Source organism: Cebus imitator, unplaced genomic scaffold (genome assembly GCF_001604975.1).
Source record: "Cebus imitator isolate Cc_AM_T3 unplaced genomic scaffold, Cebus_imitator-1.0 Scaffold38, whole genome shotgun sequence".
NCBI classification, from domain to species: Eukaryota; Metazoa; Chordata; class Mammalia; order Primates; family Cebidae; genus Cebus; species Cebus imitator.
Window position 1 is genome coordinate 20,087 of NW_016107353.1, and position 26,979 is coordinate 47,065.

Genomic DNA, 26,979 nt, shown 5'->3' on the forward strand with positions numbered 1-26,979 from the left:
TTTTGAGGTGGAGTTTCACTCTTTTTGCCCAGGCTAGAGTGCAATGGCGTGATCTCAGCACACCACAACCTCTGCCTCCTGGGTTCAGGCAATTCTCCTGTCTCAGCCTCCCAAGTAGCTGGGATTACAGGCATCTGCCACCATGCCTGGCTACTTTTTTTGTGTGTGTTTTTAGTAGAGATGGGGTTTCACCGTGTTGGTCAGGCTGGTATTGAGCTCCTGACCTCATGATCCACCTGCCTCAGCCTCCCAAAGTGCTGGGATTACAGGTGTGAGCCACTGCGCCCAGCCTAATATTTCTTCTTAAGTAATTTAGTTTAATCTTAGAATAGAGAAAGATTTCATGTGGATGATTGGTTGATAGGAGAGTCTTGTGGAGGCATAATTAAGGTAGATTTATGCATATTTTAATGCATGCTTTATTCTTCTATTTTCACACCCCCAACACTACTTAATAAGCTCCAATTTGGTATTGGGAATGTTTAAGGCTGCATGCCTTGTTTATGTTACTTAGAAATCCTCTTGCCATCCACTGGGAGTAAGAGGCTGGTAGTTAGTAATATGAGTGTGAAAGAAACCCTGTTTGTTCACATTGCTCTAATTAGGAAATGGGGAAGCCCTCAGTCTTAATTATTGAAGTTTAAGGCACATAGAAATTAATAATGGAATATCTTATCTGGGACCATGTTTTAAAGTCAAAATAGAGACTGCTATGTATTGAATACCAGATGCATGAGTGTATAAATTTACATTAGATTGGCAGATAATACTGATCCTGGATCTTGTCTATGCAGGTATTTCATTAACCACGGAGCCAGTGTAGGTATTGTCAATAGTGAAGGTGAAGTTCCCTCTGACCTTGCAGAAGAGCTAGCCATGAAGGATCTTCTTCTGGAGCAAGTAAAGAAGCAAGGTAACCTCATGGATTGGAGGGGGCCAGGAAAGATTCTCAAACACTGCAATTTACAGAAAATAATCCATTTGTTATGTAGAGTGTTTCACTATCATATGACAGGAGAAGATTTGATCTATCTGTACTGCATTAATCATTAATCCAGCATCATGTTTCCTCATAATGACTCACACAAAAATAGGCCAGATGCCAAAAGGATGACCAGTCATTCCGTTTTTTTTTTTTTGGCCATTCAGAGGTTGCATACCCATCATACAGTTAAGAGTGACCTGATAAGAAGTGTGAACATTTCTTACTGTGTGTGTGCAAGGTAGGATACAGTGTAAATCTGAGTATTAGCCAAATTCAGTTTGTGACTTTGCATCTTTTCCCTTGATGAGAGCTAAAAGTGGTGCTGCTAAAGATATTTATTTTAACTAATCATGAAAATTATGATAATTTGTTAAGGTGAGGACGCTAACTTAGAATAATGTATTCTCAAAATGCCTATTTTATAGTTTTAGAAGAATCGATTTCACAGAATAGGATGTAATTCTTCTACCTGGAAGTCCCTGGGTTATTTTTCTATCATAAAACTCTGTGGAAAAGATTTGTAGTCATTTTTTTTTTTTTTTTCAGTCGTTCTGCTAAACTACCTTACTCACAATCTGCAGTTCATCCCAGAGGATTTAGCTCCAGTGGTCTTTCCCAATAGGAACTTTTAGAACAGTCAGGGCCAATTCTTGCTGTGTGCATTGTTTACGTATTATCCAGAACTGCTTTTGTGCTACAACTGCAGAGTTGAGTAGTTGTGATAGATTGGATGAATCACAAACTTGAAAATATTTCGTATTTGGCTCTTTAGAGAAAGTATGCTGATCTTACCTTAATATAATGATGTTTCTAGGTCAGTAACTACTTGCTTTTGCTGCCTTCCGTGTATAGTTTTTGAGACACGGTCTCACTTTGTTGCCCAGGCTGGAGTGCAGTGGTGCCATCTTGGCTCACTGCAACCTCTGCCTCCCAGGTTCAAGTGATTCTCCTGCCTCAGCCTCCCGGGTAGCTGGGACTATAGGTGTGCACCACCATGCCTGGCTAATTTTTGTATTTTTTGGTAGAGACACGGTTTCACCATGTTGGCCAGGCTGGCCTTAAACTCCTAACCTCAAGTGACCCGCCCACTTCAGCCTCCCAAAGTGCTGGGATTACAGGCATGAGCTATAGTGCGTGGTTTTGTGCCCTATTGAATTGAAGAATTTTATGCTTAGCTTAACCTCCGTTCTCACTCTGTTTTATCTCCTAAGATTTGCTTTAAAATGTACAAATAACTTTAAAAAAATCAAGTTTTAAAAAATAGTTTTGATTGGAGAAACCACTTTTTCTATTTTGATTGCTGACTCTTCAGTTAAGGAGCATACTCTGTTGAAAGAGATATTTATCCATTTGACCCAGCAATCCCATTACTGGATATATACCCAAAGGATTATAAATCGATCTATTATAAAGACACATGCACATGTATGTTCATTTTGGCACTGTTTACAACAGCAAAGACTTGGAACCAACCCAAATGCCCATCAAAGATAGACTGGATTAAGAAAATGTACACCATGGAATACTATGTAGCCATAAAAAAGGAAGAGTTCATGACCTTTGCAGGGACATGGATTAATCTGGAAACCATCATTCTCAGCAAACTGACACAAGAACAGAAAACCAAACATCGCATGTTCTCACTCATAAGTGGTTGTTGAACAATGAGAACACATGGACACAGGGAGGGGAACATCACACACTGAGGTCTGTTGGGGGATGGGGGTCTAGGGGAGGGATAGCAGGGGTTGGGGAGATTGGAGAGGGATAACATTAGGAGAAATACCTAATGTAGGTGGCGGGGGGATGGAGGCAGCAAACCACCATGGCGTGTATATACCTATGTAACAATCCTGCAGGATCTGCCTATGTACCCCTGAACTTAAAGTAAAATAAAAAAATAATTAAAAATAAAGCGGTATTTATGTATATGCTTAACTTTGTAGCACTGCTAACACTTCTTTGTGTTTGGAGTACTGATCTGTTCTAAATTGGTCACTTCTTCACCCCATTCATCTCCCAAAATCACACAGTTGACAGGTTCTCCCTTTTTTATTTGTTTTTTTGAGATGGAGTCTCGCTCTGTCTCCAGGCTGGAATGCAGTGGCATAATCTGGGCTCATTACAACCTGTGCCTCCCAGGTTCAAGCAATTCTCGTGCCTCAGCCTCCTGAGTAGCTGGGATTACAGGCACCCACCACTATGCCCAGCTAATTTTTATATTTTTAGTAGAGATGGGGTTTCACCATGTTGGCCAGGCTGGTCTCGAACTCCTGAGACCTCAGGTGATCCACCCACCTTGGCTTCCCAAAGCGCTGGGATTATAGCCGTCAGCCACAGTGCCTGGCAGGTTCTCTTTTAAGAGCTGAAAGGGAGCAGACCAAGCACAAAGACTGCTAATGAGTGTAAAACTTTTTGAATGGGTATGTTTGTATTTGAGACATTTTATTATTTTGTATAATGGGGTATGCCCCACCCTAACCCCTTTTCACTGGCATAGATATTGGAGAGTTACTGGCTAAAGGGAGGAACTCTTAGAGTTCTTTCATAATGTTTTTAAGGGAAACAAAATCTGCATTCCCTTGAAAGCAGACAGATTTTTAAACTGCATATCGCCTACTAATCTGTTCTAGATTATATATCTTCAAATCAGTGTATTTACCTGTATATGGAAATGAACTTTAGAGATAGTTCAACTTTTAAAGTATATCAATACCTGAAACCAAGATTTTGGATACTAATCCTATGGTATAGTGAGTGGACAGGGACCCAGAAGAAGAATGACAAAGAGGAACCAGCATATCAGAGTTCTAGTGGCAAGCTCTGTCACTAATGTGTTTTGTGAGTTTGAGCAAGATGCCTAAACTTTCTATTTTTATTACCTCATCTGTTAAATGGGGATTGTGTATTATATATACCTTGAAAGATTGTTGGAAAACTAAAATTTTTAGAGACCTGGAAGTTTATAGCTTTGTACAAATATTATAATGTAAAAATAATGTCCCCTTTGTCTTTATGTTCTGTTGAAAACAACTTTAGGTACATTCCCTTAATGGATCTATATCATATAGTATTTAACCTGATGATTTAACTCTGGTAAGACCATTAATATGTGTACAAATGCCATTGATCTTCTAAATTTGATAATTACCAACTTGATGGCTAAATTGTTATTTGTATTTATATTTATGATGTGCTTTAATCTAAGGAAAATAACCTGTCAAACTTAAGTGGAGCTTTAGTAATCCTGGCTGTCTGGTATCTGCTTTCTGTAGGAGTTGATCTAGAGCAGTCAAGAAAAGAAGAAGAGCAGCAGATGTTGCAGGATGCCCGCCAGTGGCTCAACAGTGGGAAAATAGAGGATGTGAGGCAGGCTCGCTCAGGGGCTACAGCCCTTCATGTGGCTGCTGCCAAGGGCTACTCTGAAGTTCTCAGGTATTGTCCATTTATATCAATCAGGAGTGGTTCACTGGGAGAAGATGAAATGGCTTTTAGAAGCAGAGGCTGAATTAAATTTTCTGCTATGGTGTGTTTCCTTTTTTGTTGGTTTCCTCACTGTGCAGGCTTTCTCACATTTTGCTCGTATTCGTCCATGGGTTGTGTCCCTCCCTCCTACCATTCCTCTAGCTTCTCACTGACATGTATGATGTGAAACAGAGTTGAGGTACACTGTCCTAGGAGGTGACTTCTTCCAGTTCTATGATTTGTCATTAATATCCCTGCAACTACCTCTTCTTGTGACCTATAATACTTGTGATCATTTGTTCCCTTTTGACTTATATAATTTATTTGGTGTCATTAGATTAATTATATAAATCTTGAGTATGCAGTGTCCAGCTGGCACAGGATAGTCAAACGTATATGAGGGATTTGGACTCTACTACTCTGTTCCATTTTCCTTACATCCATACATGCTTTAGATAGCTATTGGTAGTTAATGTTGACAGGCTTTCCCAAATACATGGACTGCCAAAGGCATTATACATGCAGTTGTTAACTGGACTCTTGTAGTATTTTATGTTTCACCTAATAGGGGGTTTCTAGTAGGTATAGCAGTGTTTTGGTGCTCCATTTCTGCCTGAGAGTGCTATCCATAAGGGCCCAATGTAGTTTGGGTCTTCAGGAGTCAAATATTTTCTCCTCCGTGCATACAAGTTAAATTACAGCTTTATAGTTAGCAAGAAATTGGAGGTATGTGGGTTTATAATAAATACAGTATCCTAGAAAGACAACCAGAAAGCTAGTTGGGAAAATACCCTGAAGAGAATGAGTCTTCATTTTATTTTATTTTTTAAAACTTTATTTTTATTGTTGTCACTATTACAGATAGATAGAATGACCACAGCCTATTAGAGTCTTCATTTTTATGTTACTTCCTCCCTGCACTGGAAAATGGAAAATGTACCTTTAAGAGTTATGTGATTTGGCTAATTGAATTACACTTTGGTTAATCTTAGGTACATACCTTTCTGTATACTCCCCTTGTGTGGTGTAACATGGATATGCCTAGGAAATATGACTTTTTTGAGAAGATTGGTAAAGGTTATCTATGATTGGTACACAAAATAGTAACTATGAAACCCAAACTGTGCCTTAGAGGGCAGAAGTAATCATTAAGACCCCTGTGTTTCAGGGCCAAAACCTGAAATATCAATTAGGTAATAGTTTGCTTGCCAGAGAACTGTAATAAAAAGGAGATACATGTCTTGTTTTGGGTTTTCTTTTTAGACTTTTAATTCAGGCTGGCTATGAACTCAATGTTCAGGATTATGATGGCTGGACTCCTCTCCATGCTGCTGCACACTGGGGAGTGAAGGAGGCTTGCTCCATCCTGGCAGAAGCACTCTGTGACATGGATATTCGAAACAAACTGGTTAGTGAGCCTGAACCTCTAAAAGAACAATGAGATTGGTGGCTGGGTTTCTAGAATAAAAGGCTTAACATCTCTATTCGATGGCAGCCTGACTGTTCTGGTGAAATATGCATCATTGGTAGCTATGATGTTACCTTTCACCACCCTGCCTCTGGCCCTATTAACACAGAGTTATGTTTGTTATTCAAAATAAAACCCCATGGACCTTCTGATTTTATGTTCAAGCCTCTAAAACAGGAAAAATATATATATTTGTTCTTGGCAAAAAATGAGCTTTGAGGAGCTAATGTTACTGTCTGTGGTGAGGTATGAAAGATTTTGTTGTTACTGTATTTATATGAGTCATTAAAATGTTATAATGACAGGTCCTTGAGTTTGACAGAAAATAGTGTTATTCAGCCTCACTTCAAACAACTTAGAAGCTCTGGAACTCCTATCCCCTATGTCTACTGATTTTATTTTAATTAAAATTAGAAATTTTTTTTTTGTAGACATGGGGTCTCACTGGTTTCCCAGCTGATCCCGAACTCCTGGGTTCAAGTTATTCCCCTGCCTTGCCACTTATAATCCCAAACTCTGTGTTTAAAAGATTTGGTGTTTTTCGTTATGTGTTGTCTGTGATAGATAAAGGCTTTATCATAATGTATGGCAGACTAGTTAGGGAAGCAGCTATTATTGAAATTAAAGGCAAAAAGTGAATATTGAGTTGAGTAATCCCAAAGTGTTGGGATTACAGGTGTGAGCCCTTGTTTGAGGAGTGCAGAGACATGGCCTTTTAATTAGTAGATATTCTTATCTGCCTCACATCTTTCCTGAACCCATGTTTCATTCTCAGACTATGGATCAGGGTTATTAATTAAGCTGATGGCTCCTACTAGAGGTAACTTTCTTGTCAGTCCTCCTCTCACTTAAAGGAAGATGATTCAGCTGGGTGTGGTGGCTCACACCTCTAATCCCAGCACTTTGGGAGGCCGAGGTGGACAGATCACGAGGTCAGGAGAGATCAGACCATCCTGGCCAACAAGGTGAAACCCTATCTGAATGATTGAATGAATGAATGAATGAATGAATGAATGGAAGATGATTCCTATGATTTAATCTTTATTACACATGTGCCCTGTATCTCTCTCTGCAGTTTTGAAGAGTCCTTTATGGAATTTATCATAGCAATTAAGACCATTTTAGAACAGATACAAGTAGGGATTTCACTTTATTATTTGCCAAATGACAGTGAGGATTAGAAATGGTGCTATTTCCTCAATACTGTTGTACAAACTCTATATTTAAAGAATTTGATGTTTCTTGTTATGTGTCCTCTGTGATAGATGAAGCTGTTATCATAATGTGTGGTAGATTAGGAAGTGGCTATTATTGGAGTCAAAGGCAAAAAGTGACTATTGAATAGTTCCTTGATAAAGTCACATGATTGCTTCTTCTGTTTTCTATCAATCATGGTGTCCCTTTTCTCTGCCAGGGCCAGACACCATTTGATGTAGCTGATGAGGGTCTTGTGGAACATTTGGAGATGCTCCAGAAGAAGCAGAATGTGGTAAGTCTTTTATTGGTGCTTTCAAAACTTTTCTAATAGTTTGCAGTTCACACCAAGTATCTTAATCACTTGTTTCAGTTATGTCTGCCGAGAGTTGAAATGGACATATCTGCCTTCCAGAGATGTTCATTGTTTCCTTCAGGAACATAAACAGTCTGCTAGAAAAATGTATCCCAGAAACCATTATTGTTCAGGTTTTTTGCTCTTTATAAGATAGCCTTCAAGGAGTTGGAAGTTAAAATAGCAACAAAAAAACTAATAATTACCCTTGAGTTCTAGAAAATGAATGTGATATGTTCAAATCAGAGGTTTTTCGAAATAGAAAGTACCAGAGTGGAGGACACCTCATGACTTTTTTTATCTTATTGACTAAAAGGCTATCTTTATTTAAGTACATTGATTACAGAGAGGAATATATTTCTTTCTTAAAAAATAAGGAAACACACAATACTAAAACCGCCATTTGATATAGGGGAGTATTTGGTCAGTGATTCATACTTATTCCAGTTTTATGAAACATCCAGAATTCAGTCCTCCTTTCTCTGCTCTTCATTTTAAATCTTTTATTGTTTGGTCATGCGTGCCTTTGGCTTAATTAGTGCTATGCAAGAGAACTACTTAAGTATGGTATTTGTGTTCAAACTGCAGAATGGAAAACCCACCCAATACACAGATGAAAAGTGAATAAGCCATATTTTTTACTCATAAAGCAGATGAATAATTTGAGGATAATAAAGATCAGTGATATTAGGGTGGGACATTAGGGACAAAAAAGTCAATGGCATTTTTTTTTTCTTTTGTACTTGCTGTCACTCAGGTAATATAAATTAAAGTTTAGGACAGATGTGGGAAAACAGCAGTTCAGAATCAAAGAACTGCATAGCTCAGTGATGGGACAGATCAACCATACCTAACCTCTGCTGTGTTCAGCATTATGTCTGGAATGGTAAAGTGAAGATTCTAGTTATTTTAAGGCTCAGTGGGGAAGTCACGTACATAAAGCTCAGACAAACACAACTTAAAGTTCATTTTGTTCTCTTTGTTGAGCAATCAGGATCACTGAAACCAGGATTTTCAAATACAGTGTCAATGCTATTATTTAGCAGCAACAGCCTTCCTAATTATAAGATGTATACTTTGCACAGTTAGGTTCTTGTAATTTTTAAAACTTTTTATTCTGAAATAAGTTTAGACTCACATGGAATTTGCAAAAATAGAGATTCCCTGTGTATTCTCTACCTAGCATGGTTCAGTTTTTGAACATTGATAGTATTATTCATGAAATAATATTTCTAAACCAGTGGGAATGGTACTTTTCTTTGCCCTCTGCATAACTTGGAGTTCCAGGGATATAAATACATCTTGTCTAGAGCATGCATCTAAATAGCAGACCATTTTCTCTAAGGGCTTCTTTCCCATTTGGTACCTGTGTTTTCTTTAGAAATGTTGCCAACTTATTCAGTATATGAATCATAAAGAATTCTTTCAGGTTCCTTCTGGCTTTTTATCCTTCAGAATCTAGGCTTTTATTGAAGATTGGGTTTGGATATTTGATAGGAGCAGTTTTATTGAAGCTCTTAACACTATGGCTTTTCTATTCTATCTTGGATGAGTTCTGTCACCTAAGGAGACCCAGCTGATATGTTTCTCTTTTTCTTAGGTTCCCCTCTACCTCTTTGGTGTTGGTCCTGTTTTCTTCAGAATGACAGTACCATTCTGGTTCTCAATACTGATGATTTTTCACCAGTAGTCAACTTCTTCCCTTTTCTCTCTGTTTTCTCCATTTCCAGCTTCGAAGTGAAAAGGAGACACGGAATAAACTCATTGAGTCAGACCTAAATAGCAAGATGCAGAGTGGGCTCTTTAAAAAGTAAGACTTTTAGGTTTAAGGAATGGGATGAGATTTGTTCTGTGTCATTCACCTACTTAACTTCAGAACGTAAAAAGTGAAGAAACTCTGTGTTTGTATTTAGCCGAATGATCTATAAACTTGTGGGAAAGTTTGTGGGGCAAGAGAGTGGCATTGATATGTGAGGGGGATACTAAGGATGGTTGACTGTGTTTTAAACTTCAAAATTAATTGAGACTGTGTGCACTATTTTAAAATCCTGGCTTGGGTGTTCTTAGTCTCAGCTTCTGCCTTTGCTTACTATAAGTTTCATGAACTCAAGAGACACTGTCTATTTTGTTTACGACTATACCAGTGCCTAGCATGATTCCTGGCATGTAATAAGTACTTAGTAAACATTTGTTAAATGATTTTTTTGAATATGTATCCACCATCATCAAAATTCATAGCTCTTCTTTTTTTCCGTGTGTTGAACAGGCCAGATTTCCTTGAGTCATACTCTGTAGTCAAATACTAAATCTTAGTCTGCAAAAATGAAGGGTTCAGAAGAACACACAGATGTAAAGAAGAATTTGAATATGTTTCTGTTATTGTTTCCACATATAGGTTTATAGACTTGTTCACTTTATTATACCTGATTATCACTTCTGAATTATACCCAAGTTGTCATCTTTAATTTAGCAAAGAGAAGATGCTCTATGAGGAGGAGACTCCTAAGTCCCAAGAGACGGGGGAAGAAAACAAAGAATCTAGTAGCTCCAGCTCAGAGGAGGAGGAAGGTGAAGATGAAGCTTCTGAGTCAGAAACTGAGAAGGAGGCAGGTAATACAAAGATGTTCATAGTAAAGATCCTCTATCTCCATAGTATAAGGAGATTACTCCTTGTCAGAGAGCTAGCACCTTTGGAGCACCTCACAGGACTCCAAAAAGAGCTTGAAGTTTAGTTTTCAAGGATAAGAGATCAAATTGCTGGTGACCAGCTGATACAAAAACTGTGAGCTCTGTTAGACTATATCTGCTGATTCCTGCGTAGCCATATAATAAGGCACACAAAGAATTCTTAGGTGAAGGCCGGGTACAGTGCCTCAACACTTTGGGAGGCCAAGCGGGGTGGCTTGCTTGAAGTCAGGAGTTCAAGACCAGCTTGGGCAACATAGCAAGACCCTGTCTCTACAAAAAAATTAAAAAAGAAAAAAATAATAATACTTATGTGAGGGATCCACCTGTCCTTACCCCAGCTTGGTAGATGGCATAGAGGCCAGATTCCAAAATGTCAGTGTGCTGAGAGGCAAAGAAGATGAGCTCTTGCAGAAGCTCTTAGGGTCAAACCAACTGGTGAATACTTGCATTTAATTCTCAGGTTTGTGTGAGTCCCTAAACAGAATTCTAAAATCTTTTTCCCCCTCATTATCTGAGTTGGGGAATGAGGAAGGAACAAAATCATATTTACCTTTATGGCTATTGATAACATATACCTCATATAGAGAGGTTTTTTGTTTTTTTTTTTTGTTTTGAGACAGAGTCTCACTCTGTTGCCCAGGCTGGAGTGCAGTGGTATGATCTTAGCTCACTGCAACCTCCATCTCCCATGCTCAAACTATCCTCATTCCTCAGCTGCCCCAGTAGCTGGGACTACAGGTGTACGCCATCACACCCAGCTAATTTTAGTATTTTCAGTAGAGACAGGGTTTTACTGTGTTGTCTAGGCTGGTATCAAACTCCTGACCTCAAATGATCCATCTGTCTTGGCCTCCCAAAGTGCTAGGATTACAGGCATGAGCCATCATGCCTAGCCCTAGAGCTTCTTAAGTTTATTGTTTGACAAGACAGGAATCTCAACAGTGAAAGTGAAGTGTTGAATGTGGTCAGACCAAGAAGCTATAAAATAATCCACAGGTTTTGATTTATAGTCAGGTAAACACTGAGAAAAGAATATTGGCTTTTACTGAATAGAGGTTCAACTGCAACAGAAATAGTTCTCATTAGATAATTGGAAGCTAATGATAAACTAAAATTTTACAGTGTACCTATGCCCCACATTCACTACCATATCATCCCTCCAAACTGGAGTCCATGATAAGATGAAATGTTTCTGATAGGGGGAAAGGGTCACACATTGAGTTTATAATGGAGTCTGTGCTTTCCTATGAACTCTGCCGTGGCCGACCTACTGATAATGAAGATATTTAACTTACTCTGTCGTCGGCACCAGCTCCTGATGTGGTCTGGCTTTGCTTATATGATTTCTCACCATTATGGGAGAATACTACCCTTCTTAATGTCTCGATCTCTGAGGCTCATTGAATGTCAGTCACCAAAGGAAGTTAGAGAAGCATCAGTTCTATAGAGAAGACAGGCAACAGCTAAGTTTACATTGTAGGAGATGACCTTTTATTCATTGAGACTTGAACTTCTATTGTTAGTCGTCGCAGTTTGCTCTGGAAATGCCATTATAGTACCTGTCAGAATTTATAAATGTGCATCTTTTTGATATTTGATTATTTATTGAGAACTTACATATTCTAGCCTTCAAGTATTTTGAACAAATATCTGAACTTGCGCTATGCTAGATCACTTTTGTTAGTGGCTAAGGTATGCGAAAAATGGGAGGGAGCTGCCTGAACTATTGTCATTGCTTTGTGATTTGTACCCTTGCCTCAGATCTCTTGTTCTCTGTTGTCTGTTTTCACATCGCTATTGGTATAAACACCCACAGTACCCTTTTGATTATGCTACACCTCTATTTAAACCTATGACTACCTCCCTCTCTCTATCTTTGCCTGCAGAGTAAATAAACCCCAAGCCTCCTGCTCTTGCCTTCAGGACTTTTCATCATCTAGCTCCAGCTGACCTTTCCAATGCTGTACATAGAAAGGTCAAGCTGCAGCTAGATTATGGCTAGCTGGACTGCTGAATTTCCTCAAACATGCCCCGAGCTTTCCTGCTCCTGAACATTTTTTTGCACAATTTATGCCTAAATTCATTTCAGGCCATCAATGCTTGTTGAGTGATTTCTGTAGGACTATAGGATCCAGCAGATTGAAAAAGTTGTTCTGGTATGGGAAGCTGAAAGGAAATGGGCCACCTCACTGTTCTTCTATCCTAGCACTGCCTACTTAACTCTGCTGTAGCACTCATCATTTTGTCTGGGAACTCTGGGTTTATTATTGAACTCCCAGGTCTCAACTCAATGCCTGGAACATAACAGACATTCACATTTATTAAATATTTTTTGTTGAATATATCTTGTCAGGAAATAGAAAGGAGTATACATGAATAAAATACATGTCACATGAGAAATATAAGTGCAGTCAAGGGTATTTACTAGTAAGAAACATTGCATCTAGTTCAGGGAATTACAGTAAAACTTTAAAAGTGTGGTGCTTTTTACTTTGCACCACACTTTAATATTTTTATTTCATTCTCACAGGCACACTCTGAGGTATATATTATTAACACCACTTTTTAGAATGGGAAATTGACACTGTAGGAGGGTTTCATAGCTGGCAAGTGGAATGCCTAAGATCTGGACTTTGATCTGCGACTCCTCAAAGTAGTGGTAGGAACCCAGTAGAAATTATCTGCATAAGAAATGAAAGGTAAAACTGTAGAAAAGGATGAGATCCCTATAGATGGATTTTGTATATGATATACTAAGTGGAGATAGTTTTCAGTTTTTGTCTGAAAGTTGGACTTGGAGCCTACCAAGATGGAAATAACATTGAGCTTATTTTCTTCTGCCAACGGTTGCAAAAGGTCTTATGTTAGTTTACATCCAAGCATTACAAGGCCTTAATAATCTGTTTGGATGATGGGCAAACCTTTTCTATTAGCAGAAAAGGACATAGACACAAAGGTAAGATGTTTATAGTAGTACTTGTTACTTCTCTTGTCTTAAATAACAGATAAAAAGACAGAAGTCTTTGTCAACCATTCCAGCTCTGAAAGCAAGAGTAGTATCACGGAGCAGATACCAGCACCAGCTCAAAATACCTTCTCTTCCTCTTCTGCTAGGAGGGTGAGTACTTTTGACTTAATTTGGGAATCATATTTCACCCTACTGCAGTAGCACACACCTAGAATGCCCTTAAATGTACATTCTTGCAAAATAATAAAAATATATTCTTGCCTGTCGTAGTCTGCTCTCATAACAAAAAAACACAGGCTGGGTGGCTTAAACAACAGAAATGTATTTCTTACAGTTCTACAGGCTGGGAAGTCTCAGATCAAGGTACCAGCCAATTCAGTTCCTGGTGAGGGCCCTCTTCCTGACATGAATATAACCACCTTCTCACTATGTCCTAACATGGCAGAGAGAAGGAGCTCTGGTGTCTCTCTTCTTATAAGGTAACCAGCCAGCCCTATTGGATTAGGGCCCCACCCTTTTGACCCCATTTAAACTTCTTTACTTCTTACAGACCCTATCTCCAAATATAGTCACATTGGGAATTAGTGCTTCAATATATGAATTTGGGGAGGACATGAACTTTCAACCTATAACATTGCCCCCAAAAATCTGTAAGATCAAATTTGGCTACCATGTGTTAAGATAATGTAAGAGAGAGTAGTCTGAGACCAAAGAGATTTTGTCATTTGCCTATTTTTTTTGTATCTAAAGATGCCTACATGTAAAGTGTGGGCTGGGCTAGAAGATATCTAGCATCCAACATTCATTGTTTTAATGGTTATTCTTCTTTTTCTAATTCTCCTTTAAGACTTTACTTTCTTTTTTTTATTTTTTAATTTAATTTATTTTTTTAATACCCCCTGGGTGGGGGCAAGACTTTACTTTCATGAGTAAAGTCTTTATACCTTATGATGAGTAGAGGGCAGAGGTAGAAATAATTTGTTGAAATACCAGTGGCACCTCCTTCTGTAACTTTGTTCAGGCTTCTGAGAATCTGTAGGCTTCTAGTCAGTGAGACTGAGTTGAATGATGACCCTGCTCTACAAAGTATAAAATTCCTTTTGAGGTTAAGAATTGATTTGAGTTCTTTCGAATGAAGCTATTGAAAAAGCCCTGTGGTTGTATAGGTATGAACTTATTGATCTTCTTAGCACTTTATGAATTGGAAAGATGGGCTTATGGTATTCTTGTGGAAATGAGAGAACAAAGGCCTGGCTACTTATCCCTAGAAGCTTCATTGTGAATAATTAAAGAGGTTTTGAATAAATATAATTCTCACTCATTATTCAGTCATTTAGTTGTACCTCATATACTGTCATTGCTTCTAAGGATGCCTAGATTTACTACTGTTTTCAATAGAAAAATGCTAAATTAGACAAGGTACAGTGGCTCACACATACAATCTCAGCACTTTGGGAGGCCAACATGGGCAAATCACTTGAACCCAGAAGTTTGGGACCAGTTTGGGCAACACGGGAAAACCTCGTCTTTACAAACAGTAGGCTGGGCGTGGTGGCTCATGCTTGTAATCCAAGCACTTTGGAGGCCAAGGCAGGCAGATCACCTGAGGTCAGGAATTCAAGACCAGCCTGACCAACATGGTGAAACCCCATCTTTATTAAAAAAAAAAAAAGAAAAAAACAGTAAAAAAATTAGCCAGGCATGGTGGCACACACCTGTAATCCCAGCAACTTGGGACTGGGAAGCTGAAGTAGGAGGATCACTTGAGCCTAGGAGGTCAAGGCTGCAGTGAGCTGTGATCGTTCCATTGCACTTCAGCCTGGGCAATAGAGTGAGACCCTGTCTCAAAACACACACACACACACACACACACACACACACACACACACACACACACTCTCTCTCTCTCTCTCTCTCTCTCTCTCTCTCTCTCTCACTCACTCTCTACCTCACTTAAATGATGCTGGGAAAGGCATATTCCCCCTTAGAAACAGGTAGCTTGTAAAAAGCCGACATTATTGAAGCCCTAAAGCTGGAAGGAGCACATAAATGTGTACATTCAGATGACTGATGAAAAGAGAAAATCTATATGTGAGTTCAAGATGAGTGATTTAATATTTTTATTGATGTTTCTCTGTATCAGGCAGTAAAGGTAGCCTCGTATTAGAAGAAAGGCCGAAGGCTTCTTGAAAAGGCCCTGGACCTCAGGAAGGGTCTGTTGGCTTGTGTTCCAAAGACTAGTTGTACCCGAAAGTACAGGTCCTTGGCCTAATGCTAGTCTATGATGTTTCCCTAGTTTATGGCAAAATGAGATAATTAAGGACAATGTAAGCTTTCCATAAAGCTTTCTTTTCTGATGTTAAAATTTCATTTTTAAGAAAATATTGTTCTCTTTTGGTAAAATTTAATTTAAAAGATAAAAACATAGCAACCCTTTGACCTCTTTTTTTTTTTTTTTGAGACAGAGTTTCGCTCTTGTTACCCAGGCTGGAGTGCAATGGCGCAATCTCGGCTCACCACAACCTCCGCCTCCTGGGTTCAGGCAATTCTCCTGCCTCAGCCTCCTGAGTAGCTGGGATTACAGGCACGCGCCACCATGCCCAGCTAATTTTTTGCAGTTTTAGTAGAGACGGGATTTCACCATGTTGACCAGGATGGTCTCTATCTCTTGACCTCGTGATCCACCCGCCTCGGCCTCCCAAAGTGCTGGGATTACAGGCGTGTGACCTCTTTTTTTTTTTTCCCCTGGTCAGTGAAATCTAAAGTTCTCTGAACTGCTACTCTAGAGCAAATAAATTTTCTTGAAATTATGAATTAGAATTTGAGTGGAGTGGCTTCTAGAATTTTTATCAGTGTTAACTTAAATCATTTTATCATAGCACCTTAAAATGTATTTATAAATTAGCTCGTTCCTGGCTGGGCATGGGCTCATGCCTGTAATCACAGCACTTTGGGAAGCTGAGGTGGGAGAATTGTTTGAGTTTAGGAGTTTGAGACCAGCCTAGGCAATATAGGGAGACCTTGTCTCTACTAAAATTTAGAGAAAATTAACTGGGCATGGTGGTGCATGCTGGTAGTCCCAGCTACTCCGTGGGCTGAGGTGGGAGGATCACTTGAGCCCAGGTGGTTAAGGCTGCAGTAAGCCCTGATTAGGCCACTGCCTTCCAGCCTGAGTGACAGAGTGAGACCCTACTTCAAAAATAAAAATGAAAAGAAAAATTAGCTGGTCTAATTTTTTCCAGTCTCCACATATTATAAGGAGGGATTAAGCTCATTATTATTTTACAGATGAGCATGTTGAAACCTAGAGAAGTAAAGTATCTTATTTTCAGTTCCACAGTGAGTTAGAAGAAGGTATATTACTAGAATACAATCTCCTGGTGTTCCATGTCACTATTAATTGCACAGGGATAGCAAACGATGTTTAATTTCTCAGAACAACTTTGTCAGGTAGGAGCACTGTGTGAAGAATCAGAGGGTATTTTTGGCTTAGGAAGAAAGAGCCTGGAGAGGTTATTAGGGTTTCCTGGGTGAGGAAGGGAACATTGGCAGAAAGCCTGCCATGTATTTGTTCTTCCTAGCTATCTTGTGTTGCCTCTCTGAACTTAGTTAAGTGTGGAAAAGGCAAATATGCTAAGAAAGAATCATCAGAGCCTTTCTTTTTCTTTTATTTGCTTCTTTCGTAGTTCTCTTCTGGCCTTTTTAACAAGCCGGAAGAGCCCAAAGATGAATCTCCTTCTTCATGGAGATTGGGACTGAGAAAAACTGGCAGCCACAACATGCTGAGTGAGGTGGCCAATTCCAGGGAACCTCTAAGGGACCGAGGCTCTTCCGTCTACCGCTCTTCTTCAAGCCCTCGAATTTCTGCTCTGCTGGACAACAAAGATAAGGTGCAGTTTGGGTAGGGTAAAGGGGAATTCCAAGGCACTTTTTTTTTCGCAATGAAAATTCAGTCTTAGGAAAAATGAAAATATTTTCTAGTCCTTAATTTGATTTTGGAAATGCGAAGCCTTTAAAGGGAGACAGGCACACTGATAGTTTAATCAATTAGCTATTTGCTTGCCATTATTTGCTTGGCCAATGAAGAAAAAAAAGCTTTAAAAATAGCTTTTCCTTTTGGTGTGTTCATTCTTCCTTGCTCTGTTACCTAAAGCAAAAAATGGATCAGAAACATAAAAATTTTAATATGGTGGAGGAGGGTACAGGAAGGACCCCAGGAAGGTGTCCTGGAGCCAGAGGGCCAATTCTCATACCCCCAGCATCATGGCATCTGTGCTGAACCCTCTGAGCCCCCGCAGCCCCTCACCCCCACTGCGCCTCCTGCCTCCCGCCAGGGTCCACCACTTGAGGACTTCGTGGTGCTGGGAGGGGTCGAGGATTCAGAGGACGATGAAGATGACCTGAGTGAGCTGCTGCTGCTGGAGGATATGGGATAGCCCTCGGTAGAGGAGGCTGAGCAGCCTGGGGCCCCCGACCTGAGAGTCCTCACTGCCATGGAGCCTGAGCCTGCCCCTTCTCCTGTCCCGGAAGAGTGGCTGGACATCCCAAGGAACCCACATGTTGAGGAAGAAGACACTGGTCCCAGGGCTGCCAGGTTCCAGCCGACCAGTCAAGGGCCAGGTGGTGACCGTGCACTGCATTTCGTGAGAGAACAGCACGCTGGTGCAGGAGGAGCCAGAGCTGGTGTTCCCTGAGTGACTGTGAAGTCATCCAGGCCCTGGATCTTAGTGTCTCACTCAGGGACGTAGGGGAGAGGGTCATGGTCTCTGCTGATTCCAAGTACTGCTATGGCCCCCAGGGCAGGAGCCCATATATACGCAGCCCTGTGCCTGGAGGTGACCCCGAAGACGGCCATGGACGGGCCTGACCTGGAGATGCTCACAGGGCAGGAGTGCATGGCCCTGGCCAGCCAGAAGTGGGGGTGTGGCAACGCCCACTGTCAGCAGGAGGACTTTTTCTGGCCACCAACTCCTATGACCTCACCATCAAGACTATCACCTCCAGTGCCAAAGTGGACATGACTTTCGAAGAGGAGGAGCAGCTTCTGTGGTTGAAGGTGAAGTGTCTGAACAATCTGGTGGCCTCGCAGCTGAACCTTGACCACTCCTGAGGCTCCTGCAGCCTCGTGCTGGAACACCATCCAGACAATATCAAGGCTGTCTTTTACAAAGGCCTAGCAGGGCGAGTGCAGTGAGGCCATCCCCATCCTGAGGGCGGCCCTGAAGCTGGAACCTTCCAACAAGACGACCCATGCAGAGCTCTTGAAGCTGGTGAAGAAACACGTGGCACAGTGGAGCACGGAGACTGCCCTGTACTGGAAAATGCTGGGCAACCCCAGCTGGCTGCCCACCAAGTGCCCCGGTAAGGGTGCCTGGTCAGTCCCATGGAAGTGGCTGTTTGGGGCGACTGCTGTTGCCTTAGGGGGTGTGGCGTTCTCTGTGGTCATCGCTGCCGGAAATTGACTGCCCAGGTGGACACCACCCCCTCTGCACACCATGGACCCTGCCCTGTGCTCCTTAACTCCCCCAGACTCTGTCCATTGCCCTCCCTGGTCTGGCCTCCTCCTCCTCCGGGTTGGGGGCAGCAATGATTGGGTGTCATGCAGCCCAACCAGAGGAGGGACTGAGGCCCTCTAGGAGGAAAGCCTAGAGGAAGGGGGCCCTCATTCCTTCAGACCCAGTTTCCTCCCAGCCCTCCTCCTGCTGGGCTAGGTCTCTGCTGGAGCCGGCCTCAGTTTCTCCTCAATAGGCTTGGGGGCAGCCCCTCCTGCCCTGCCTGCCCCACCTGTCCCACCTGCCCCACCTGCCACACCTACCCCACCTGCCCCACCTGCCCTGCATAGGCTCCCTCCTTGCCACAGTGAAATAAAGCCTCCCACCCTGCAAAAAAAAAAAAAAAAAGGTCGGGCATGGTGGCTCACGCCTGTAATCCCAGCACTTTGGGAGGCCAAGGTGGGTGAATCACTTGAGGTCAGGAGTTTGAGACCAGCCTGGTCAACATGGTGGAAGTCCATCCCTGGTAAAAATACAGAAATGAGCCAGGCATGGTGGCATGTGCCTGTAATCCCAGCTACTCAGGAGGCTGAGGCACAAGAATCACTTGAACCTGGGGAGGCAGAAGTTGCAGTGAGCCGAGACCAGGCCATTGCACTCCAGCCTGAGTGACAGAGTAAGACCCTGTCTCAAAAAAAAAAAAAAAAAAAAATGGCCTAAGATGTTCTCCTGAAAGAAACTTCTGATGTTTAGAAGCAAAGCTCCCTTACCTGGGCTTTGAACCCAAATAAACCTCAGGCAAATTAGTACTTAGAAAAAAATTTTTTAACTTGTCATTCTTTCTTTAATATGGAAAATATGGTTAAGCTAACTTCACAAATAGTTTGTGTATTCATTCAAGATAAGTAAATTTTTATTTTCTCCCCTTTTTAGTTCCAGATTTTATAGGACTCTCTTAGTGCTTTTCTCTGGGGTCACATCTTGTAATCACAGTCCTCTTGCTTTATATTTCTGGAGACTACTCAAAGAGATGAGGCATATTGGTTGGATTAACTGCAGCATACTTATTGTACATAGTCCTAAGGAAGCCGTATTTCAAGGAAAAGATGTACTGGGGACTACTGGGGACTACATAAATCTTATTTCCTCAGGAATACTAGAGTGGAGCTTTCTGTTTGTGGCTTTTCAAAGGCTCTCCTCCTCTCTTGGCATAGCTGCTGCTTTGTGTAATTTGTGCTGCTGTTTCTTTATTTGCTCATCCTGACTTTCCCATGAGAATGATTTCCCTTCATACTGTTTTTTTATGGAAGAAAGTTAGGAATAAGCTTTTGAAAGCTAACCTTTTGTAAATACCCCTCAAAATAGAATTAGTGTTAGATCCAGAAATAAAATTATATAGGTATATTAACTTCTACTTTTTTACTCAAAATGTTTTACATTGTGCCAGTATTGTACCTTTCTTGTGCTTTACTTGTTTTTATTTTACAGGAGAGAGAAAACAAAAGCTATATTAGTTCACTAGCACCCCGGAAGCTCAATAGTACAAGTGACATTGAAGAAAAGGAGAACAGGTAATCCTAACATTGGGTAAAAGATGGTTCTCATCCTCTTAGGTCTGCTCATTATAGTCATCTCCTGGCCATTACTCTTCCGATTTTTTCCCTCAGGTGGCCTTACCACATTATGAATTCTTTGTTCCTTCTGCTTAGAACGCCTCTCGACTCTTTTATCCTTGCTATGCCAGTTCTTTATTCTTCAAATTCTAACTCCAGCTTAGACATTACTGTCTTTAGGAAGTCTTCCCCGATTTTTCCACACATAGATTAGTTTTAATCCTCCAGCAGGCTCTGTAAAGGTAGGGTCTGTGTCTGTCTGGTTTTTCAAGGACCCCTAGTTCCTAGCACAGTGCCTAACACATAGTAAACACTAATATAATGTTATTCAGTTAAATTGACCAAATTTTAATTTGTCAGAAGGTAAAATTAAAGTCTTCCTAATTAGTTAAAATAAATATAGGGATTTTGAAGTATTGCTGCATCTCAGGGCAAAACGTGATCTCAAACCTTAGCCAGCAGCATTGGCATCACCCAGGTACATTTTATTTTTATTAAAAAAAAATGTTTTTAATAGTAACAGGGTTTTGCTGTTTCCCAGGGTGGTCTCAAACTCCAGGCCTCAAGCAGTCCTCCTGACTTGCCCTCTCAAAGTGCTGGGATTGTTAGGCATGAACCACTGCTCCTAGCCTGGGTGCTTGTTAGGACTGCAGAATCTCAGGTCCTACTCCAGACCTACAGAATTAGAATCTGTATTTTAACGAAATTTCCTGGGTTATTGAAATATTAATACAATTAATGTTTGAGAAGGATTGTGCTAGAGAACCTTGTGAAGCATGGAGACCCATAGCTTTTGTAACAAAGACCCTGAGTTACCAACTGTGGATCAAAATATCCTACTGCAGCACTTTCCTGGATACCTTTTCATTTATAATGCTAAAGAGGCTTCCAGCAAGTCTTCCTTCCCTTTCCCCTTCTGTAGTAACCTTTTTTCCTGGTAATGAACTTCTTCATCTTCCCCCATCATTTCCTTCTCTGCTTAACTTAAAAGCCACCTACACTGAGACAGATTGCAACACACTTTTTTTCCTTTATTTTTTGAAACAGTCTCACTCTGTCACCCAGGCTGGAGTGCAGTGGCATGATCTCAGCTTGTTGCAGCCTCTGCTTCCTGGGTTCAAGCGATTCTCATGCCTCAGCCTCCCGGGTACAAGCCACCATGCCTGACTAATTTTTTTGTATTTTTAGTAGAGATGGGGTTTCACCATGTTGGCCAGGCTGGTCTCAAACTCCTGACCTCAAGTGATCTGCCTGCCTTGGCCTCTCAAAGTGCTGGAATTGTGAACTACCATGCCCAGCCGCAAAGCACTTTTTAAATAAGGATCAAAAGTGACTTCTCATTACAAAAGCGTTAGAGACCTTTGACATGAGGACTTTGGTACCTGTTGAAATTAATTGGTTCAAAGTTGATAAAAGAAAGCAGACAGTAATACTTCTATTCTGTACAGAAAACAGGTATATAAAACAGAATCACCTGAAAAATGTGTCTATTAGCCATATTAGAGTTTGCCTGTCTTGCACTTCTCTCTCTGTATTGTATCATGGACAAAAACTGGTGGTAGGAATCAGTGTTTTGTTTTTCTTTCATGCTTCTACAGAGAATCAGCTGTTAATCTAGTGAGGAGTGGCTCCTATACCCGGCAGCTAAGGAGGGATGAAGCAAAGGGAAATGAAACCCCACAGACAATTGCTCCTTCCACTTATGTATCAACCTACTTGAAAAGGTACCAGGCTCAAAGGGGGTGGGAGATGTTTCTTTCACTCTAGCCATGGGAATATGGGTAATAATTGCATGCCTTTTTATGTCCAATTAACACCATAGAAATGAATCAAAATGAATTACTTTTAGATTTCTTAGAATTAACATCTTGAATAATTTAAAAATAAAATAATTTATTCTCTTAATAATTGAATTAAAGTAAGCTAATTTCAGGTTCTTATTACAGATCTGGCTTTATATTTCATCCTCTCTGTCTTATGAAAATTTTTAGTCAGAAGGGACTTTCAGTAATCTCTGAGCAAGACTGAATTTAAGTTATCCTTGTCCTGTAGCTGGTTCCCCCTTTTCTGAAGTAGAGTAGCTCTCATCCCATGTAATATTTTTGGGGAAAGGAAGGGAGGGACACTATAGGGTGGTGAGGGGTGGGAAATGGGGACAGTTTTCTATTGCATTAAAGAAGTTTCATACTAAAGCCTGTTAATTTAGGGACTTGAGTTGTTTTTTTTCTTATGACTTTAATGGCCCTCAGATCCATCAAGATGTGAAACTCGCCAGTTTGATGCAGAGAAGGTACATGGGTTTCCTTCTTTTCTCATCTATATTCCCTTTTCTGCAATTATTTTCTTTGCCACATACTAGCCAGCAAACCAAGCACCTTTGCCAGAGCCATTAAGCTATAAAATATACTTAATATATTAATTTGAACTTTGCTGCTAATGTGGAAGAATCTGTTTATTATTGCTTACTTTGAATTCTTTCTTCACTTCCACTTAACCCTTCCCACTGTCTCCTTACATAGTGGTTTTTTAGATGATTGGTTGGCTACCTTAGAAACATGCCCTGGCCATAGACTAAATGCGCAGATTAACTTTTTGGAATCAACACTTATTTCCACTTGACAGGGAGACTTGTCAATGTTGGAACATGGGAAATAGCTATAAAACACACAGCCACTGTTGCCTTTTAATGTTCTTCAGTTCTGTAGATATATTCTGTAAGAAAGGGCTCAACTTTGAAAGTATGAAAGTTTGATGATCTCACTGATGCTTCATTATACAAAAGAGGTGTTTCTTGCTTTATGAGGCTGTCACCTATTTGTCTTAATGGCTAAGGCCTTGGTATTCCTAGATGCATTATTATTCCTTATGGTTGGATCCAAGATCAATAAAACTTTTCTAAGAAAATAATGTTCTAGATCAAGGGAAGGGAGAAAGCTGGCATTTAATTTCCAGGCATGGAGTTATTCTGTGGTGAGGTTGTTGATTTTTGTGATCCAAATAATCAGCAAATTGGTTGAGAGGCATTTGGTTTGATAGATGTAGTTTGGCAAAGTTATTGTGAACAGTGAAGGGAAGGGTTGCCTCCATTTAGGATCAAAACCATGCTTAATGATGTGAGCACTTTTTGAGGAAAAGATCTACAACTTGCTTCATACCTTGGATTTCCAAAGCTCTTCTCCTGTAACCCTAAAGCACTTCTTAATTTTATAAAAGCCTATCTTGTGATCTTTTTAAAAGGAAAGAATCATATGCCATCACCATTTAAAAGAGCAAGTGTGAGGAGAAATTTGTCATTTCCCAGCTATGCCAAACCTTCGTATACATTCCATTTTCTAGTTCATCTCTTGTGTTTAGGCAGAAATTCCTTTCATATGGCCCATATTAAAATACTTCTTTTCCAAGGAAAGCTTTATAGCTTTTTTTGGTTATCCCCCCAAGTGTTTCATTTCTATTATAGTCAAGAAATATTTTTAAAATTTGAACCCAAATAATTTTTTGCTGCAAGTGAGATGGTTCTTACCTGCCTTCGATTGAAACAAATAAAAGTTGCCTTTTATTGCTCATACAGTATTACTTTCTAGAATTAAAACTTTAAATCCTCCCAAAGGCAATTTTGCTTTAGGCCGAATAACTGCAGTTCTCAAAGTCATTTTTTTCACAGAGCTTCTTTACTCTTTTCCGCTTTTAAAATTTAAATTTCTACTCCACAACCTCTCCAAATTCTCTGGTCTTACTTTAGCTTTTACAGTGCTAATTCTATATCAGGTAGACATTTGGGGTTGCATGATTATTTGCCTTGGGTTTGTTGGGAATTATTTGCTCTAATAGAATTATCCTGTTTCCTATTATTCCCTTTCTTAGCCTCCCCTCTTATCATAAAATCTACTTTCCTGCTTTCCCTCATTCAGTATCATCTCTCTTCCTCCATATTCCTTCACTCTTTTGGATGATTGACCAAAAAGACCATCCTTCAAAGAGTGATGATTCCTTCATTCTTTCGTTGATTGCCTACTTGCTGCTGACAGTGACTCAGCTCTAGCTGGAGTTGATCACTTCACTTCCCAGTTGTCATACCTTTCTTTAGTCTATATTCCTTTTAAGTGCACAATCTGGGTGGGAAGGTGGTGCTGGGAAATGGTGGGTGAGCAGCATGTCCTGAAGAAAGTGACTGTGTGCTGTTTTGCAGTGCTTCATTTGGTAGGAGTAGTGACCCCACAAGTCCCTACATTTCAGCCAATCGCAATTCATCTCCTGCTACCTCACCCATTACCATTGGTTCATCTACCTCTCGGGGCAGCCAGTGGCAACCTGCCTCTTCTTGCCCTGCACCAATCAGTGCAAACTCTACTGCATCTGTACATCATGGCAGGTAAGGCTTCTTGGAGCCATTTGAGTTGCATTCATCAAAGTTAATGCCCCTGAAAACACATGAAATTTGAACCAAAGAGACGTTATCACTATAGAAAGACGTTAGAATTCCTGAGAAAATGTCTGAAATTTAATGAGGATGTTTTTGCTTTGACTTTTATTAGCCAGTCAACAGTTGCATATTGAATAATTAAAGTGTATGTATAATTGTACTTGGTGTTTGGACATCAGCTTAAGATGACTCATTTTATCTCTCAACAACCTTCCCAGTTGTGATTACAATTTAAGGGTCATACCATTGTGGTAAATCAAATATTGAAAATATTTTCATATTTTACTTCTATTAATTTTCCAGTAATTATAATAGGAATCTCTTGTATTTAGTCTTTTAAATGGCATACAAACCCAAATCAGAAAGAAAGCTAGCTCATTTTCCAAAAGCCTGTGATAGCCTTCTGAAAACTCCCAGCCAATGAGAGCGTTTTGCTGGATACCCTGTAAGAAGGGAGAGATTTGTGCTTGTCTAAACTGTGTTCTTGGGGCAGTATCTTCCTGGTTTCTAGTTCATCTACGGGATACCATGGTAGAGGGTCACTGTGAAAGTATATTAGGACTTTGTCGTTTTAACTCTGGCTTTTAATCCTTTATGTGTGGTGGCAAAGGGTCTCCTTTTTTTGGGTCTGTGTCTACAACTGATAAAGAAAATGAAAAAATCTTAATGATAGTGTTGTTGCAAGAATGCCAGTGTTGGTGCTACTTGATTGATATTTGTCATTTTACTAGATTTCTTTCCCTAAAATAAGTGATGATCATTAATTCAGCCAGGAGGGAAGGGTTTATGATGGATTGTTAATAATACTGTATAATTATGAGTAAATTTATTAGGTCCCGTAATAATCCAGTTGCATAGACATGTTAATTATTATCACCATAGATGAAGAAACACAGAGAGGTTATTGTTACTATATTATATTTGACATATATAATGCACATTATATATGTAATTATATGTATTATATATGTAATTATATATATATTACAAGTCTCATAATTTTATATATATATATATATATATATTACTATAACTATTAAGAGCTGCAACTGGGTCGGACACAATGGCTCATGCCTGTAATCCCAGCACTTTGGGAGGCCAAGGTGGGTGGATCACAAGGTCAGGAGTTCAAGACCAGCCTAAGATGGTGAAACCCCGCCTCTACTAAAAATACAAAAAAATTGGCCAGGCACAGTGGCAGGTGCCTGTAATCCCAGCTACTCAGAAGGCTGAGGCAGGAGAATCGCTTGAACTGGGAGGCAGAGGTTGCAGTGAGCTGAGATTGCGTCACTGCACTCCAGCCTGGAAGACAGAGTGACACTCTGTCTGGGGGAAAAAAAAGCTGCAACTGAGACAAAATAATTCCAGCTGCCATTTGTTGGACCCTATTATGTGACAGGCATTTGGTTAGATAGTATATAAAAATTATATTGGGGTTTAGTTTGCTCACATGTAATGATAAATCTAAATAGTAGTGGCTTAAATAAGTTAAAGGTTATTTATTTATTTATTTATTTATTTTGCACTTAAGAAAATTCAGAAATATGCAGAGCTGGCTTAGTAGCTCCATAGTCATTAAAGGATCCAGGTTCTTTCTGCTCCACAGGTCTTGCATCATGGCTGCCATTTCCATGGGTTGCCCCATGGTCCAGAATAACTCCTGGAGCTCTAGCCATCATGGCTACACTCTAAGGAAGAAGGAGGAAAGGGGGAAGCAGATAAAAAAAGAATGCCGCTGAACTGAGAATTTTCCCAGTAGTACTAGTTGCCTGCATATGTCTCATTAGATACCTCTAGTGGCCAGGAGACTGAGAAGTATGGGGCTTTTTGTTTTTGTTTTTTGTGTTTTATTTTCTTTTAAGACAGTTTCACTCTTGTTGCCCAAGCTGGAGTGTAGTGGCAGATCTCGGCTCAGTGCAGCCTCTGCCTCCCAGGTTCAAGCGATTTTCCTGCCTCAGCCCCCTGAGTTCCTGGGATTACAGGCCTGCGCCACCATGCCCAGCTAATTTTTGTATTTTTAGTAGAGACAGGGTTTCTCCATGTTGGTTAGGCTGGTCTCGAACTCCCGACCTCAGGTGACCCGCCCACTATAATCCCAGAGTGCTGGGATTATAGGTGTAAGCCACCACACCCAGCCCAAAAGTGTGGATTTTTAACTGGGTACATTGCTGCCCTCAATAATATAGGCATTCAGTTCATAAAGAAGAGGGACAATGGATATGGGTTAGACAACTAGCTGTCTCATGCATACGTATATCACTTATTGTCTTATAATGAGCCCCCTATTATATGAAGTATTATTTTATAGATGAGGAAACTCAGACCAAAAGG

At 40.3% G+C, this 26,979-nt stretch overlaps 1 protein-coding gene and 1 long non-coding RNA gene across 3 annotated transcripts in view; both read left to right on the forward strand.

Moving 5' to 3' along the window:
- LOC108301984 (protein phosphatase 1 regulatory subunit 12B) overlaps positions 1-26,979 on the forward strand; it is a 165,077-nt gene that overhangs the window by 7,633 nt on the left and 130,465 nt on the right. The window contains exons 2-12 of one of the 2 annotated variants that reach the window (XM_017525319.2): positions 795-913; positions 4,261-4,420; positions 5,714-5,858; positions 7,333-7,407; positions 9,198-9,277; positions 9,938-10,077; positions 13,161-13,273; positions 16,810-17,013; positions 20,104-20,186; positions 21,827-21,952; positions 24,415-24,597. In XM_017525319.2, the coding sequence (XP_017380808.1) occupies positions 795-913; positions 4,261-4,420; positions 5,714-5,858; positions 7,333-7,407; positions 9,198-9,277; positions 9,938-10,077; positions 13,161-13,273; positions 16,810-17,013; positions 20,104-20,186; positions 21,827-21,952; positions 24,415-24,597 (1,428 nt within the window). The remainder of the gene's footprint in view (positions 1-794; positions 914-4,260; positions 4,421-5,713; positions 5,859-7,332; positions 7,408-9,197; positions 9,278-9,937; positions 10,078-13,160; positions 13,274-16,809; positions 17,014-20,103; positions 20,187-21,826; positions 21,953-24,414; positions 24,598-26,979) is intronic. The other variant, XM_017525320.2, reaches the window with a different exon arrangement.
- Positions 17,734-18,892, forward strand: LOC119470694. The gene is made up of 3 exons (XR_005199629.1): positions 17,734-17,746; positions 17,804-17,806; positions 18,295-18,892. It is a non-coding gene; the product is annotated as an uncharacterized LOC119470694 (long non-coding RNA).